Source organism: Ambystoma mexicanum, chromosome 12, assembly GCF_040938575.1.
Source record: "Ambystoma mexicanum isolate Mex_15411 chromosome 12, UKY_AmexF1_1, whole genome shotgun sequence".
Classification (NCBI taxonomy): domain Eukaryota; kingdom Metazoa; phylum Chordata; class Amphibia; order Caudata; family Ambystomatidae; genus Ambystoma; species Ambystoma mexicanum.
In genome coordinates this window covers 655238419-655252550 of record NC_090936.1, presented here as the reverse complement: position 1 = coordinate 655252550, position 14132 = coordinate 655238419, and the positions used below count along the sequence as shown (strand labels likewise).

General features: G+C 45.5%; 1 protein-coding gene across 1 annotated transcript in view; it reads right to left on the bottom strand.

Moving 5' to 3' along the window:
- PIK3CG (phosphatidylinositol-4,5-bisphosphate 3-kinase catalytic subunit gamma) overlaps window positions 1-14132 on the bottom strand; it is a 380321-nt gene that overhangs the window by 349904 nt on the left and 16285 nt on the right. Inside the window, exon 2 of the mRNA XM_069629131.1 lies at window positions 3140-5155. Coding sequence (XP_069485232.1) covers window positions 3140-5143 — 2004 coding nt within the window. The 5' untranslated portion in view covers window positions 5144-5155. The remainder of the gene's footprint in view (window positions 1-3139; window positions 5156-14132) is intronic.

Below are 14132 nucleotides of genomic sequence, written 5' to 3'. Positions count from 1 at the left end.
AAGGGGGGGCCTCCTACAAAAGGAACCACCCGGTCAAGGGAAGACCTCACTCCAGCACGCCACTGTCTGGACAGTTGGCCCTCCTGTCAGGGAGCACAGACACAATGGAGTTGAGTTGCCAAGGAACGCTGTCTCCAGCACAAATCATCATGCCACCCGTGGAGTCCGAAGGGCAAGCTTGTCTGTTTACGAACGGAATGAATGGGGGCAGAAGAACAGTGTTTGGAGTATAGCAGGGTTTTTGTACAGCACAAGGTGACCAGGTGCCTGAGGGGGAACTCACTGCTTCCGGTTGCCCGCAGTGAGTCGTGGCAGAGGGACTGGTCGCAGTGATGGTTTTCAGTCAGACACGCCCAGCGGATGTTACATGGTGTTCCCGTTAGAAAGTACTGGCGGATACCACAAGGGAACTGCACAGCCATCAGTTTTTTATGAACGGTGCCCAGGAGTATTAGACTCAGGGGAGGCCCATGTGAAAGGGGAGAGTTAGGGGGCTTGGAAGACCTTCCAACTCCAACATGGGTGGGGGAAAAAGTGGAAGCGCATCGATGGAAAAGAAAAAGGAGAGTGACAACCAATACAACAAGGGTAGGGGAAGGAAGGAAATGATTTAGAGTAAACGGGGCTCTGGCGAGTAGGATGGAAAAGTGGGGGGAGGGGAACCTGGGACGAGGGGTCGGCTACGGGGGGTAGGAAGAGAGCTGGGGCATTTTCAAGTGACAGTTTAGGGAGAACTCAGGGTAATGTCTGGGAGGGGGGTCCTTGGCATACGGTGGGAAGAGGCCTCAGAGGGGCGGAGGGGAGCTTGGGAGGACCTTTTTAGGCTACGGGGAGTAGGATGGGGAAGGAATGGTTGGGCTGTGGGGAAGGTAGCTTTAGATGGGGCTTGTGCGAACCGGAGGGCGTGAAGGGGCCACAGGGGGATGGGCCAGCTAAGGCGGTGGGAGCTAGGGCAGCCCGGGTCTCGACAGAAGTAGGGGGGGAATTCATAGCATGACAGGCTAAGGGAAGATCGTTGGGGGGAGGGGAATTTGGCAAGGAATATAGAGACCTCCAAGGGAAGAAAGGGGAAGGGGGAAGAAGAGGAATTAAGGGGATAATGGAAGCACGAGAGGGAAAAGATAAGTGGACGCATCCTAAGAAAGGAGCCAATGCGAAAAAGTCACAAGGAAACGGAAATGGAAAGAAAAATGCACTTAAATAGTAATGGGAAAAGAAATGAAAGGAAAATGAAAATGGAAAAATCAAAAATAAAATAAAATGGCCAAAGGGTAGAGAGGGATGGATAAGGAGGGGCGGGGCCCTCGACAGGTCCTCAAGGACCGGAAGGGGCCGGGGGTTAGGCTGCTACTACTCAGCGTAGAATCCTGAGGGAGCAGCGAAACGGAACACCTGTAAAATAACTCCTGATTTATGTAGATGTGCCCCCACTGAGACTGTCGGCACTAAGACATATACAATGTATTTCCCTGGGATTAGCTGCTCGCAACTGTGTGTGTCTGAAGCGGCCCTACCTATTTCTCTCTCTGCAGTATGTGCCACCTGGCAGTGCTTACCTCTGCCACCTGGCTAGGGGACACGGCGGGGGTTAATGAAGGGACAGTACTTGTTGAAACTGGCACATAGGTAAATTGCATCTCGGATTTCAAGCACTGAATGTTTAAGGCTACTTCTTCCTCCATATTGTATTGAAATGACACGGTCGCTAAATTGTAATCATGTTCCGAACACCAACAGACGTGTGCAACAAGAAACATGTCTATTTCAATGGTTCTTTAGCTCTTCATTCATTCATTCATTCATTCATTCATTCATTCATTCATTCATCCATCCATCTGAATGACTTTTCGAAGGCTCTCATTTGTGAGCCATTGAAGGCAAACTTTTTACGCAAAATGGCAAGTTGATCGGCCTAAATGTAAGTTGCAAAAGGCTCCATTGTACTTTTGGTGACTGGCATCTACTGGAGCTCTTCCTTATGCGCTCTCTCGCGCCGTCATCTATCCCACTTGCACGCTTGCATGCATCATCTCTTCTCATCCTATCTTTTTCTTTCCTTGCACCCCTATTTTCTCTCTGATTCTCCCTCTCCCACACCCACACTTCATCCTCTCTCTATCTCCGTGCCCCCTCACTGGCATCCTTGCTTACACTGCCTCTCTCTTTCTCTCTATCCCAGACATTCATCCCTGCACCCCTTCTTGCATTCGTCCCTGCACGTGTGTTGTCTCCCCCATGCTTCCAATGCCTGTAAATGCAATCTGCCAAGGACATTCGCGAACACCAAAACTATTGGCTTTGCCAATGCTTATTTTTACAGGCCGCATCACTAGCGTTACCCAAAAGACTAAAGCGATTTTAAATAATCACTTTTTAAGAGACCAGAAAATAGACTTTTCCCGAAAGAAATACAATATGTGTTGGGATGATGTCATTTGTCAGAAGTTTTTTTTTCATTCGTCTTTGAAAAGTGTATGTTCCTCCATGCACACGTGCACAGGACCTTCCGCTCCTGCCTGACATCTAGGTCAGAACATCCCTTCCCGAAGGGAAGCGGCGGTGCTTGTATGCACGGGGCCATGGAAATGTTGTCCTTTAGTTTCTGCTGCATGAACTGTTTGGAAATCGCGAGGTGACAAAAGAATCGTGGCGATTTGTGACAGAGTTAAAGACAAATTCGATGCAATATGTTCTTCTAAATCAACTGGTATCATCGGGTTAAAGTTCTGCGAAGTACTGCGTCGATGCTTGTCACTCTTTGTTTAAGCAAACAAGGCAAGCCATCTCTGTGTATAAACAGACTCTTGTTAAGATCCCCTGGGACACGGCCAGCCCAGCCCAGCCCAGATCAAATGCTCTATTGTTCAACAAAAACAAAGCTCTTTCACAGCCGGTTGTGGCATTTGCTACTAAGTAGCAACAACACATTAGTTCCCCAGTAAAAGTACATTGCTTGACACGAATAGCATGCCGTGCACGCCGCCTGCACTGCACTGATGGGAGGAGTGCTCAGGTACAGGACATGCTCTCATTTTACTAACATTCCACTGTTATTGACATGCTCCTGTTTCTAAGACAAAGTGTCAGTTACTTTAGCCATGCAAATTAAGATGTCACAAGTAAAATCAAATTCTCCTACCTGTACCAGCTGCAACAGGTAATGCAGCACATCGTCATCTGGTAGGGTCTCCAGTTTTTGGACGGCCATCGCTCGCACGTTTTCATCGGAAAAGTTGCAGTCCAGAAGTTGCATGGTTAGTCCCACATCCAACACGCTCTGGTCCCACGCATCTCTTTTTGCTAGCAACTGGTAGGTCTTTGCCACTATTTCTTGCTGCCCCCACTTTACTGAGCTTAGCATCTTGGGATATGCCTTGGGGTGCTTTATGCTTTCATACCGGAAGTGCCACAACAATTCTTTGTCCTCTGGGGTGAGTGGGTTAAGCGGATCTGTGGCGATGATCTCTTCCAGCTGTTTGCGGAGCTGATTTGGCATCTCAGTGCGCACTCGATCCCCCTCAGGATCCACTGTTGGCCTATGCTTGGGCAAGGCTATTGGGTGGCAATATTTGTCCAGGGCAATAGAAATTGCCATGGATGTCTCTTTGTCTGGGTTTGTGGCTGATGTTAACTTGTCAGCGTTGATGCTGCCCTGTTCCTCTCCTTTACCCGGGATTTTCCACATATGAAGTACATATTCTCCTTGTCGCAACAGGAAACGGTGATCAATTAGCAAAAGGTTCACGTAATAAAGAAGCTGGGTTTTGCACTTATAGTCCGTGGCTGCAGAATCACGCGGCTGAAGGTTAGTCTTCGTAGACAATGGTGGTGCTTTGCCACAATATATTTGGAGATTCAGGAGTGCCCCTTTTGGCAAATCTTTGATTTTAATGTCAAAGTCAAGCCAGGTGTTCCACAGTACCTCCTCCAAAAATGGCTTGCTTGAGGTCCTCTTCTGCGAAAGAAGCTGTTGGCCATGTTGAATATTGGCTTCAACAAAAACAGTGAGCTCAGTATTTCTTGGCAGCACCGGGACATCAATGCCAACGACCTTAACTCTGAATTTCCTGCTGCAGTCCCAAAGAGATATTGTGAATACTTTCTCGTGATCTTTCCCTTCGATCGTCAGCTGCTCGTGATATCCCGTAACTCCTGTGCAGTCATCCACCAGGGGCCATTCTTCTTTCTCAACTTCATCCTGCGCCGGATCAGGGGGGGCATCGAGAACGAGATGGATTTCTTCCCCATTTTTCAGGCACTGCCTGATCCAGTGGAAATCCTTGATGGCAGTGCTGCCTATGATGTATTCATCTCTACCACACACGCGGAGTACAAAATCCAGTTCACTGTGCTCCTCGGAAAGGTCAAGCAGTAGTTTCTTTTTTGCCATTTTAGCAAAGAACCTCTGGAGAATCATCTCAGGAGTTTCATCAATTGACACTTTGATTGTCTGACTCATCGTCCCTTTATGTACTATTATAAAAATATTATTAGTAACAATCTTGTTGATCAGATATTCAGGAAGAGGCTTGGATGTCACCCAAGGGTCCATTGAATACAGCTTGGAGTCCCTCTTCGCCAACTCGATCATGCGAGGTGTCAGTAACCTGCGACGAGTGAATTCCAACTCATCGTCGTGAACATTACTGACGTCAGTAACATCCGAGCCGATCAAGTAATTCAGCTGCCTCTGGAACTCCAGGATGTCCTCTCTCATGCTCTGCTTCTGGACAATGTGAATTTTCCCTTTATCTTTCTGTAGTACTTTCCAGTATAGTATACAGTCCAAGGTTTGGATGACCTGATGCCGGTCATAAATTTCATACCACTGCCCTTTCTTCTGATAATGAAGAAGGCAGTGGTCCGGTGCAGATCGTCGATAAAAGTCTGCGTTGAGACTGGTTTCAATCGCGCGCATCCAGACTTGCGCCTTCATCTGTTCCACAGTGCAGTTCCCAGCAATGTCAAGCAGCATTGTTTCCTGCATCTTTGTGAGTCTATCAGTGGTGGGGAGAATAAATTCTATCTGGACTTGTTCCATGGAGGACAATTGGCTCACCGCAGTGTGGGGCTTCATTTTTCTTCTCCGGCGTTTGTTTTCTTCTCTTAAAACAACAGGCTGTTCACAATTGTCCTGCTCCATGCCAGACGCAAGCTAAACAGATAGATAATGGAGACAATCACATGATGTGGTTCAAAGTCAGACAGCAATAGACAACATTATTGTTAGCTGCGTTTCACTCACAACTTCCTGATACGAGCGTTAAGGGATGATCAACTTTTCTTTTAGCAAGATTTTTTATATTGAACACAGGTTTTATCACATTTAGATAATGGTTCAGCGTGTGCACTGTAACATATCAGCACTACAATGCTGATATACTACAGTACTCAAAATGCTGAGTTGAGGATAACCTATGTAATTTCTTTGGACATGATGGCCCTTGCTCTTTTTGGTGCTCCTAAATACATAGGAGTAATGTATTATGCAACCTATATGTCACAATTTGTATTTACATACTGATTGTTTTGGTTTTCCTGATGTCAATCAAAAGCGCATGTTAGATATGATGCCCTAAGAATATATTTATAACCCCTCTATAATCTTTCTACACTTTTTTTCTTATCAATGCTTAATTTAAGGGAAAATAAATGGAAAGATAAGCTACTGTTTCTATAAAGTGTTTTTATCCTGACCGCAGTTGTAGAAATTACCAGCATAGAAAGCACCATAGGTTGGCGCCTTTTTAAAGCCCCTTTTCATTTGCATGTCTGGCTCTCGACCTCCCACAGAAACACAAGTACCCTCAGAATATGCAAACGTGCTTAGAATACACTTATAAGCAAATATGAACGATGCTTACAATAGTCTCAGAATGTGAGTAAGCACAGACAATCTGCTTGGAATGTGCATATGCACCGCCCTTATGCTCTAATCGAACCCTCCATTCAAGCTCCCACCAATACCTCACAATACCACACACTCCACAACCCTCCCACAACACTCCACCCACAAACAAGAATCACTTGCACTATGTATATGTACATAGACTATGATCAGACTACAGGTAAGTACAATTCACACATACAATAGGGTACATCTCTTTAAACCCTTAAGTGCCCAGGACGAGTATGCTCGTCCTTTTTGCATATGATATTATATGATAGTTTATTTATATAGCGCCTATACACAATGTGTTTCAAAGCGCTTCAAGGCAATGCAGGGAACAAGGGAAAATACAGGCCATGAACAGTAAGGATGTGAAATTAACTATCGTACTGGTCCTGGCGATATTTCAGAAAGTTCAAGTGCTAAAATACAGATAAGGAAGGGAGGGGGAGAGTGGGAAGGACATGGAAACAGACGGGCGACTACGGTACAAGGCCTGACAACATTTCTGGTGGAGCCGGAGAAAAACAAAAGGTGACAGAGAGGGGTGCAGAAAGGGAGGGGAGGAACAAAACAAGCGACTATCGTACTAGGCCTGATGACATTTCCGATAGTACTGAAGGGGGGGGGACAATTAAGGGTAGGGAGAAGGAGACAGACGAGGTTGCTATCATACTAGGTCCACCGACAATTCTGATGGAGTAAGTGCATAGAAGAAAGTAAGGGGAGGAGATAGGAAAAGGGAGAAAGGGAGAGGACAGAGTAAGCAGTCAAAAAGAGTGGAGAAGCAAGAGGGGAGAGCGAATACAATTGCAGAAATCAGTAGTAACACATAATATTGCAAGGCAGGATACAAGATGAAGATGGGAACAGCATGATTCAGGGCCACCATGAGTACAGGATGCAAAGGAAGTCCAGCATGAGAGTTGAGAAAGGGTGATGCACCGTGAATCAATGAAGTCCATAAAAGTCAAAATCAACATTGGCCACAAGACGGTGATGGTGAAATCAGAATGTATCAGGGCAGACTCCTGCAGAAGTAGGCTGGAGAGGGGATGGGCATAGACTTGCATAATAGCCTGGCGCTTTATACGTAAGGCTAGACCATACCTTTCTTTTCATGCCACAAAACCTCTTATTTCACCTCTTATTTTCACTTGACTCTTCTATTGCTGCTTGTTACTTTTTGGGAATCCCGCCTCTCACTTATATCCACTTAAATCTATATAATTCTGCAATTCGTCTTTTATTTCCTTTATCTGCTCGTGGCTCCATTAACACTGCACGTCTCTCTTTGCGTTGACTTTCTTTTCATTCTCGACTTAAGTTTAATTACTTGTGTTTTGTCTTTAAATCCCTTCATAATCTTGCTCCTCACTTGTTCACTTGTTTCTTTTCATTCTCCTGCTCAATCCCTTCATTCTCAGTCTCTATTCCTCCTCACAGTTCCTCGTCCCCCTTGTGCTCAGTTCTGTTTCCGTTCTTTTACTCTACTTTGCCCCTCTTCATTGGAATGCGCTTTCATTGGCTTTACGTTCTCTTACATCCTATTCTTTGCTCCGTACTCAGCTCAAAGAACATTTTTTATCTTCTTAGTCCTTGCTGGTTTTTCTTCATGGTGACATCTCATGTACCGTTTTAATTATGTGCAGCGCTTTGGCGTAAAGCGCTCTATAAATATAAAGAAAATCCAAAACAAATAATACAAAATACATGTATTTGAGTAATACTGCCAACATACTTCGAATATAACTACACAAACAAATATATGCTGTGAATGAATATGCATCGACACCCCACCCAAGCACAGACAACCCACACAGATACATACCTCACACAGGCACACACAACATGCTTAGCTTACACATACACACAATACTTTGTTGGTACACTTCTACCATTGTATATAACAGATTATTATGGCAGATGATTATAGACACATATTTGTTATTTCTGAAGCATGCTGATTTGGCATTAAGAGCAATTAGGGGGATACAGCAAGAAGTGAGAGATTGAACTAACGGGTGGGAGGGATTAGTGCGAACGAGAAGGAATTCAGTTTGAAATGGTCCAGTTGCAGGGTGAAGTTGGACATCCATCATTCAAGAACATTTAGGAAGGCTTTCAAATTGGAGATGTGATTGGGTGAACAGACTTCCAGGGACATCTATGGGTTATCGGAATAATGGGGTAGTGGAATCAGGTCTTTATAGAATACTGCCCTCTTCCACGATTAAACCAAATAGCAGCAGTGACAGTATTGGCAGCAGGTGTACCCTACACATAAGAGAAAAGATCCTGATAACTCTATTCTCCCAAATTGGGATCCGTTTTTGAGTAATGATGCAAAGGAGTCCAGGATTCTACCTCGGTAAGCGTGGCTATGGGATAGTGATTGTATGCTAGGTACAGCCTCATATGCTGAGGCTGCCCTCACATACCAATTGCAGACTCAAATGACTAGTACTGCCATCTTATGTCAGTTAAAGCCTTATATGCCAGGTATAGTCATTGCATGTAAAGTGCAGTCTCACATGTTCAGGTGCTGCAAATATGAACCACATGTAGCTTCAAATGCTCAGGTACTGCCATCGTATGTCACGAAAGGCTCATATCACAGGTAGACTCAAAATATAGGTGGTACATCTACACATGACTAGATTTTGCCATTACATGCCAAGTTCGACTTTATTGCCAATACTGCCCGCATATTCGAAAAAAGAAGCATATACCTCATGTATGTAAAGCCTCATATATCTGGGAGCTGCTATAATATGCCAAGCACATCTTCAAATGCTCAATTACTTCCCTCTTATGCCAAATAAACCTTCACATGCTTCATATGTAAGAAACATACTCACGTGCCCAGGTGCTGTCCTCATAATGCCTGAAATGCCTGACCTGTTGTTAGGACTGATTTTCTATACTCTGGCCTGGTGGACAGATGTATATAAGGCCAACCTAGTATAGTGACAGGCGAGTGGTCTAGGCTAAGTCTCATTAGGCGATGAGCTTGTAAGGGGTCCTCAATGAGCACACACAGTGAAAAGTCACGGAACACACTTAGACAATCAGTTATAAAAAATACTTCTTTATTTATGGCCATGTAACACAGTGAAAAAATTACTACTAGCATGTAATATTATCACAAAACACTAAATAAAAAATACATATATAGAATCACTGGAGTAGGGCAAAATACTTATTAAGCCCCTAAAAAGGAAGGTAAGTATTAGTATTGCAGCACTACAGGTCCAAAACATTATCACATTAACTTTAACTTTAGAAGTCCATCCCTCAGATGTATGGGGCCTTGTGCCCAAAAGTTCACCAGAGTTCCATATAGTTTGTGAGACAGAAAGAAAAAAGTGTAGGGCATTTGGCGACCAATGAAGTGCTCCAAGTGGTACAGGACGAGTTGCTCTAACTAACAAAAGTGTCCCCAACTTTGGCAAAGCCAAACTGTTATAACATTTTTTAAAAGGTATCAAACTTTTAAAAGTGGAGTTAGGGGTTCAGGCAAGTATTGCTACAACTTACTCCCCATACTCCAATTCTTCTTAGTACTTGCAAGGTCTTCTGAAGAGGGTCTGTGATGCCCAGGGACTGCTGGTTCGAGCACTTCTCCAGTCGACGACAAATACTGCTGCAAGGTCTTCAGGTTTGAGAATGCAGAATAACTCAATGCAGGGCCCCTCTCAGCACTGGACTGGATGCAGGAAAGCTGTTTTGGACAACGGCCACTGATGCACGGAAATGCAGGGGGATTCACTTGTTGCGGTCAGACTCCACCTCCTATCTCAGGTTCCCTCGATGTTGGAACCACACAATTTGACAAAGGTCAATATTGTAGCACAAACTGGTGATCTTGGAAGGTCCTGGCCTCAACTCAGAATGGTGGCATATGCAGCACGGTAGTCCAAACTCGAGCTGGTCAGCCAATGGATGATCCAGGGGCACTTCCGAAGGCTCTTCTTCGTAGGACTCTGTGCTGACATCGAGAATGGATGTGCCCTCCACTCCAAGGGTTGCAGCTCCTTCGCAGGACTGCTGGAGATCTTCAACAAGACAGGGCTCCTTCAGGACAGCAGCAGAACTTGGTCGCCAGGCCTTCTTCCATCAGGCCCATGGTGTCCCTGCATGTCGCGTAACACAACCTGCACGGTTCTTTGGGAGTAACATGTGCAAAACAAGGAGGTCATATAAATGACAAATGAGACAAATAAGCATCCCACATGGGGGAGATAATGGCCTGTCTATCCCTCAAGAGGAACACCCTGACACTAGCCGGGGTGCCTCTCCCTAGATGGCGAGTGATGCACCGCCTATCTGAAAGAGGATAGATGAAGAGAGGGGTGTCCCTTGCATGTCTCGCAGGTGGACAGGATACTTGGCTCCTTCGGTTTCTTGCAGGATTTCTCTGGAATGGGTGCTGGTGTCATCTTCTTATCCAAAAAGCCAGGTAAGAGCCGAAACTCCAACTAGCCTATCAAAGATCTGGCCCACACACACCCCTGCAGTGGTCCAATCAGGACTACTGGTGGAACAACCTATGAACACCATTCAGGCACACAGAAACCAGTTTGTTGATTGGGACCACAGTCCCAACCCACTTCCTGGTAGCAAACACCCACGGCCCTGCAGTAGCCTGCAAAGGCCCCTGCTTTCCCAGGCACTGGAAGTCAATATAAGGATGTTCCTGGCCTCAGAGGTCAGGAAGAAGGGTTAGTGACAAGATGGCAAAGGGACAACCAAAAACCCTTGTGGCAAAGCCATGTTTGACCACTAACCACAGTTCGTAGCCATATGCAGTAAACATGGTAAGGCTAAATCGAAATACACCAACAAATAGCAAAAAGTAACTGCTGCCACCAGATAGTCCCGTAGGCACACCTAGAGTAACCACAACATCCTCTAAGTCTTAGTCTATGGAAAAACAAAAAGTGCACCCCATTGTTCTGCATTGTAAGATGCATTGTACAATGATAAAAGGTTACCAAAAGTCACAACAAGTTACCAAAACTAAGGGAAACAATGTTTCCCGGCATTGACAGCCGGGCACTGAAGGGAAGCCAAAGGCTTCACTGCACTGAAAAAAAGGGCACGTCAAAAATAAAAGCAAAAAGGTTGGGGGTCCATAGAAATGGAAGGAAAGGCGCTCTAACGAGAAATCTTTCCTAAAACCTGTCTCTTCAGCAGTGGCAGATTTAAATCAAAGGGCCCTGTAGGCAAAAAGGACAAAAGAGCTGCAAGTGTGCCTTTGGAGGTGGCACAGGGGATAGTGGAGCTTTTGCTTAGCAGAGATGGCAGGGATCTTGGGTGTGGCAATCATGCATTTTTTAGAGTAAATGTTACAATGTGACAATATGAGAGTTCCACTTTTTAATTTCTATTAGAATTGCGTGCAATGATGCAAACATGCAGGTGTGCAAATGAAGTCTGTAAATAATGTTGTCATATATATTTTAAAGTTCAGAATCAATCTACTTGGTTAAAATTCAAGGACCCAGAACTAGAAAAAAACCTGCTAACATGTCAACTATTTAGATGTATATGACTTCGAATGAAGAATGAAAAAGGGACTGACTTGGTTATTAGTGTAAATTCAGGAATGTCTCTAGAAATCATTTTTTGTAAGGAGACAAACAAAACTGGGAGGTATTTACACACAAACATACTTTCAATTAGTACCCGGCGAGGGCGGAATCAGAATGAAAGAACCATTCTGATTGGCCCTCCATGAGGCATTACCGGCCGGGAATCCCTTGGTCGGGATTCTACTGCCATTGTCCCCAGCGGGGGGCGTGGCACCCCCTCAGCCAATGAAGAGGCTCGAAGCAGGGCCATCCCTGCTCCGAGCCTCCCCATGGCTGAGAGGCTGCCTTTTCCCCCACCGGGGACTCAGGTAAGGCTTTTTTTTCTTCCCCTTTCCTCCCTCCTCCCTGCCCTCCCCACCCCACTTACCTTCTTGCTCCTTTGTCCCCGGTGGGGGATGATGGCAGCCTGCAGCTGTGTGGAGACTTGGAGCGGGGCCATCCCTGCTTCGCGCCTCCACACGTCTGGATGCTTCCATCGTCCCCGGCCGGGGACCCAGATACGTATTATTCCCCCCCCCCTCGCTCCATTCTGTCCTCCCAACCCCACTTACCTTCTTCTCTGTCTTCTTTCGGGAACTGAGGCGCAGGGAACATTTCTGTCTCCGTTTTCCCTTTCCTGGTGGCATTTTTTTGGTGTTTTCTTTTTCCTGTCCCGAAACGCTGCAGCGTTTCGGGACAGGAAAAAATGCTTTTGGTGCCCCGGTCACGCAGATATTGCGGGCGGGGTACTAATAGCTATATGCTTCTAGCAGCGGGGACATTACCGACTCTGGTAATGCCCCGGGGCCTTCGTTATATACTATGGGCCCCGGGGCATTACCTGAGTCGCTAATGCCCGCGCCACTCAGGGCATATTGCTTAAATACACGTGCTGCTATGTATGATGGATAAAGGTGTCTATAGCTGAATTTCAGGGGTTTTGTTAAGTTAATTTCTCACCTTAACGTTCCAGAAACTAAAGTTGTTTCCTTGCATTTCAAAGTTTTTGTTAAAATGTATTGCTCAGCTTAACATCCCTGGAACTCAGGTTTTTTCCAACATTTTGCATTGTAGAGCTTTGTTATTCAACAGAATTCATTCAACATTTTCACATAGAACCCCTTAAAGCAACCAAAGTGCTGCCATACATTAATACAAATAAGAAAAGGTTATCATGATCGAGGGATCACAGCGGGGCGGGAAGGATCTCTGATACTTTGAGAGACTCTGGAAGCATGCTTAATTTGCAAATCCTTCCCAAGGGGCACAGCGTCAGTAATCGATAACTTTATGACAGGGGAGGGGTCTGCAACCTTTGGCTCTCCAGATGTTTTGGACTAAAACTCCCATCATCACTAGCCAGCAAAGTAATTATCAAGGTATCAAGCAAATTGTCCAAACATGTGGGGAGCCAGACCCCTGCTCTAGGATTATGGCTGCCCCTATAAAGGACAGACCCTGATGTCAGATTGATAGCTCGAAGCATCACAGATCTCATCACCACATTTGTAAACATATATGCACCCAATTATGAAGAGCTAGTGTTTGAAAATGTTATCACATTAAATATTGAACAACCAAACTTGGACCCTAGCGTCCCCACCAACTACAGGCCGATCATGGCAGTACCATTTCTCCTTAAAATTCTGGACAGAGCTGCCTACCTCCAGACCCAGTCTGGAATTAAACAACCTACTAGGCACCCGCCAATCAGGCTTTAGGCCAAGACATGGGACTGAGACGGGCCTACTTGACCTTAAGAACCAGTTAGATGACCGCAAAGACAAAGGCGAAGCATCCATTATTCTCCTCCTGGACCTATCCGCTGTATTCGACCTGGTTGACCACAAAGTCCTGTGCAACCAACTGAAATCAGCCCTCCACTTCTCTAAGGATGCTACCACTTGGATAACATCCTTTTTAGACAATAGATCTATTAGAGTATTCTCACCCTCTTCAGCAGCGGACCCAGTACCCATCACCTGTGGAGTACCACAGGGACCATGTGTCTCCCCTACTTTGTACAATATATTTACAAAGCCCTTATTCGATACACTTAACAATCTGGGTGTATCATATACAAATTATGGTGACGACACTCAGATTCTCATCCCCATCCAAGAAGACTATGACAAAGACGTAGATTTGATCAACAAAATCTATTTTGGCAGATGGGGAGCAGGTGCAAGTGGATCTAGGTCACCTGGCCTAAGCCCCGCCCACCTGGTACCTTCCTGCCTGCTGCTCTTTTTCACCACTTAGCAAGCCCCACCTACCTGGTGCCTTCCTTCACCATCACTGTCTTGTGGCCAATGCTGGATTTGACTTTTATGGACTTTATTCATTCACGGTGCGTCACTCTTTCTCAACTCTCATGCTGGACTTCCTTTGCATCTTGTACTCATGGTGGCCCTGAATCATGCTGTTCCCATCTTCATCTTGTATCCTGGCTTGCAACATTATGTGTTACTACTGACGTCTGCAATTGTATTCGCTCTCCACTCTTGCTTCTCCACTCTTTTTGACTGCTTACTCTCTTTTCTCTCCTCCTTTCCCTTCTCCCTTTTCCTATCTCCTCCCCTTACTTTCTTCTATGCACTTACTCTATTAGAATTGTCCCTGGACCTAATATGATAGCAACCTCGTCTGTTTCCTCCATCCTCCCA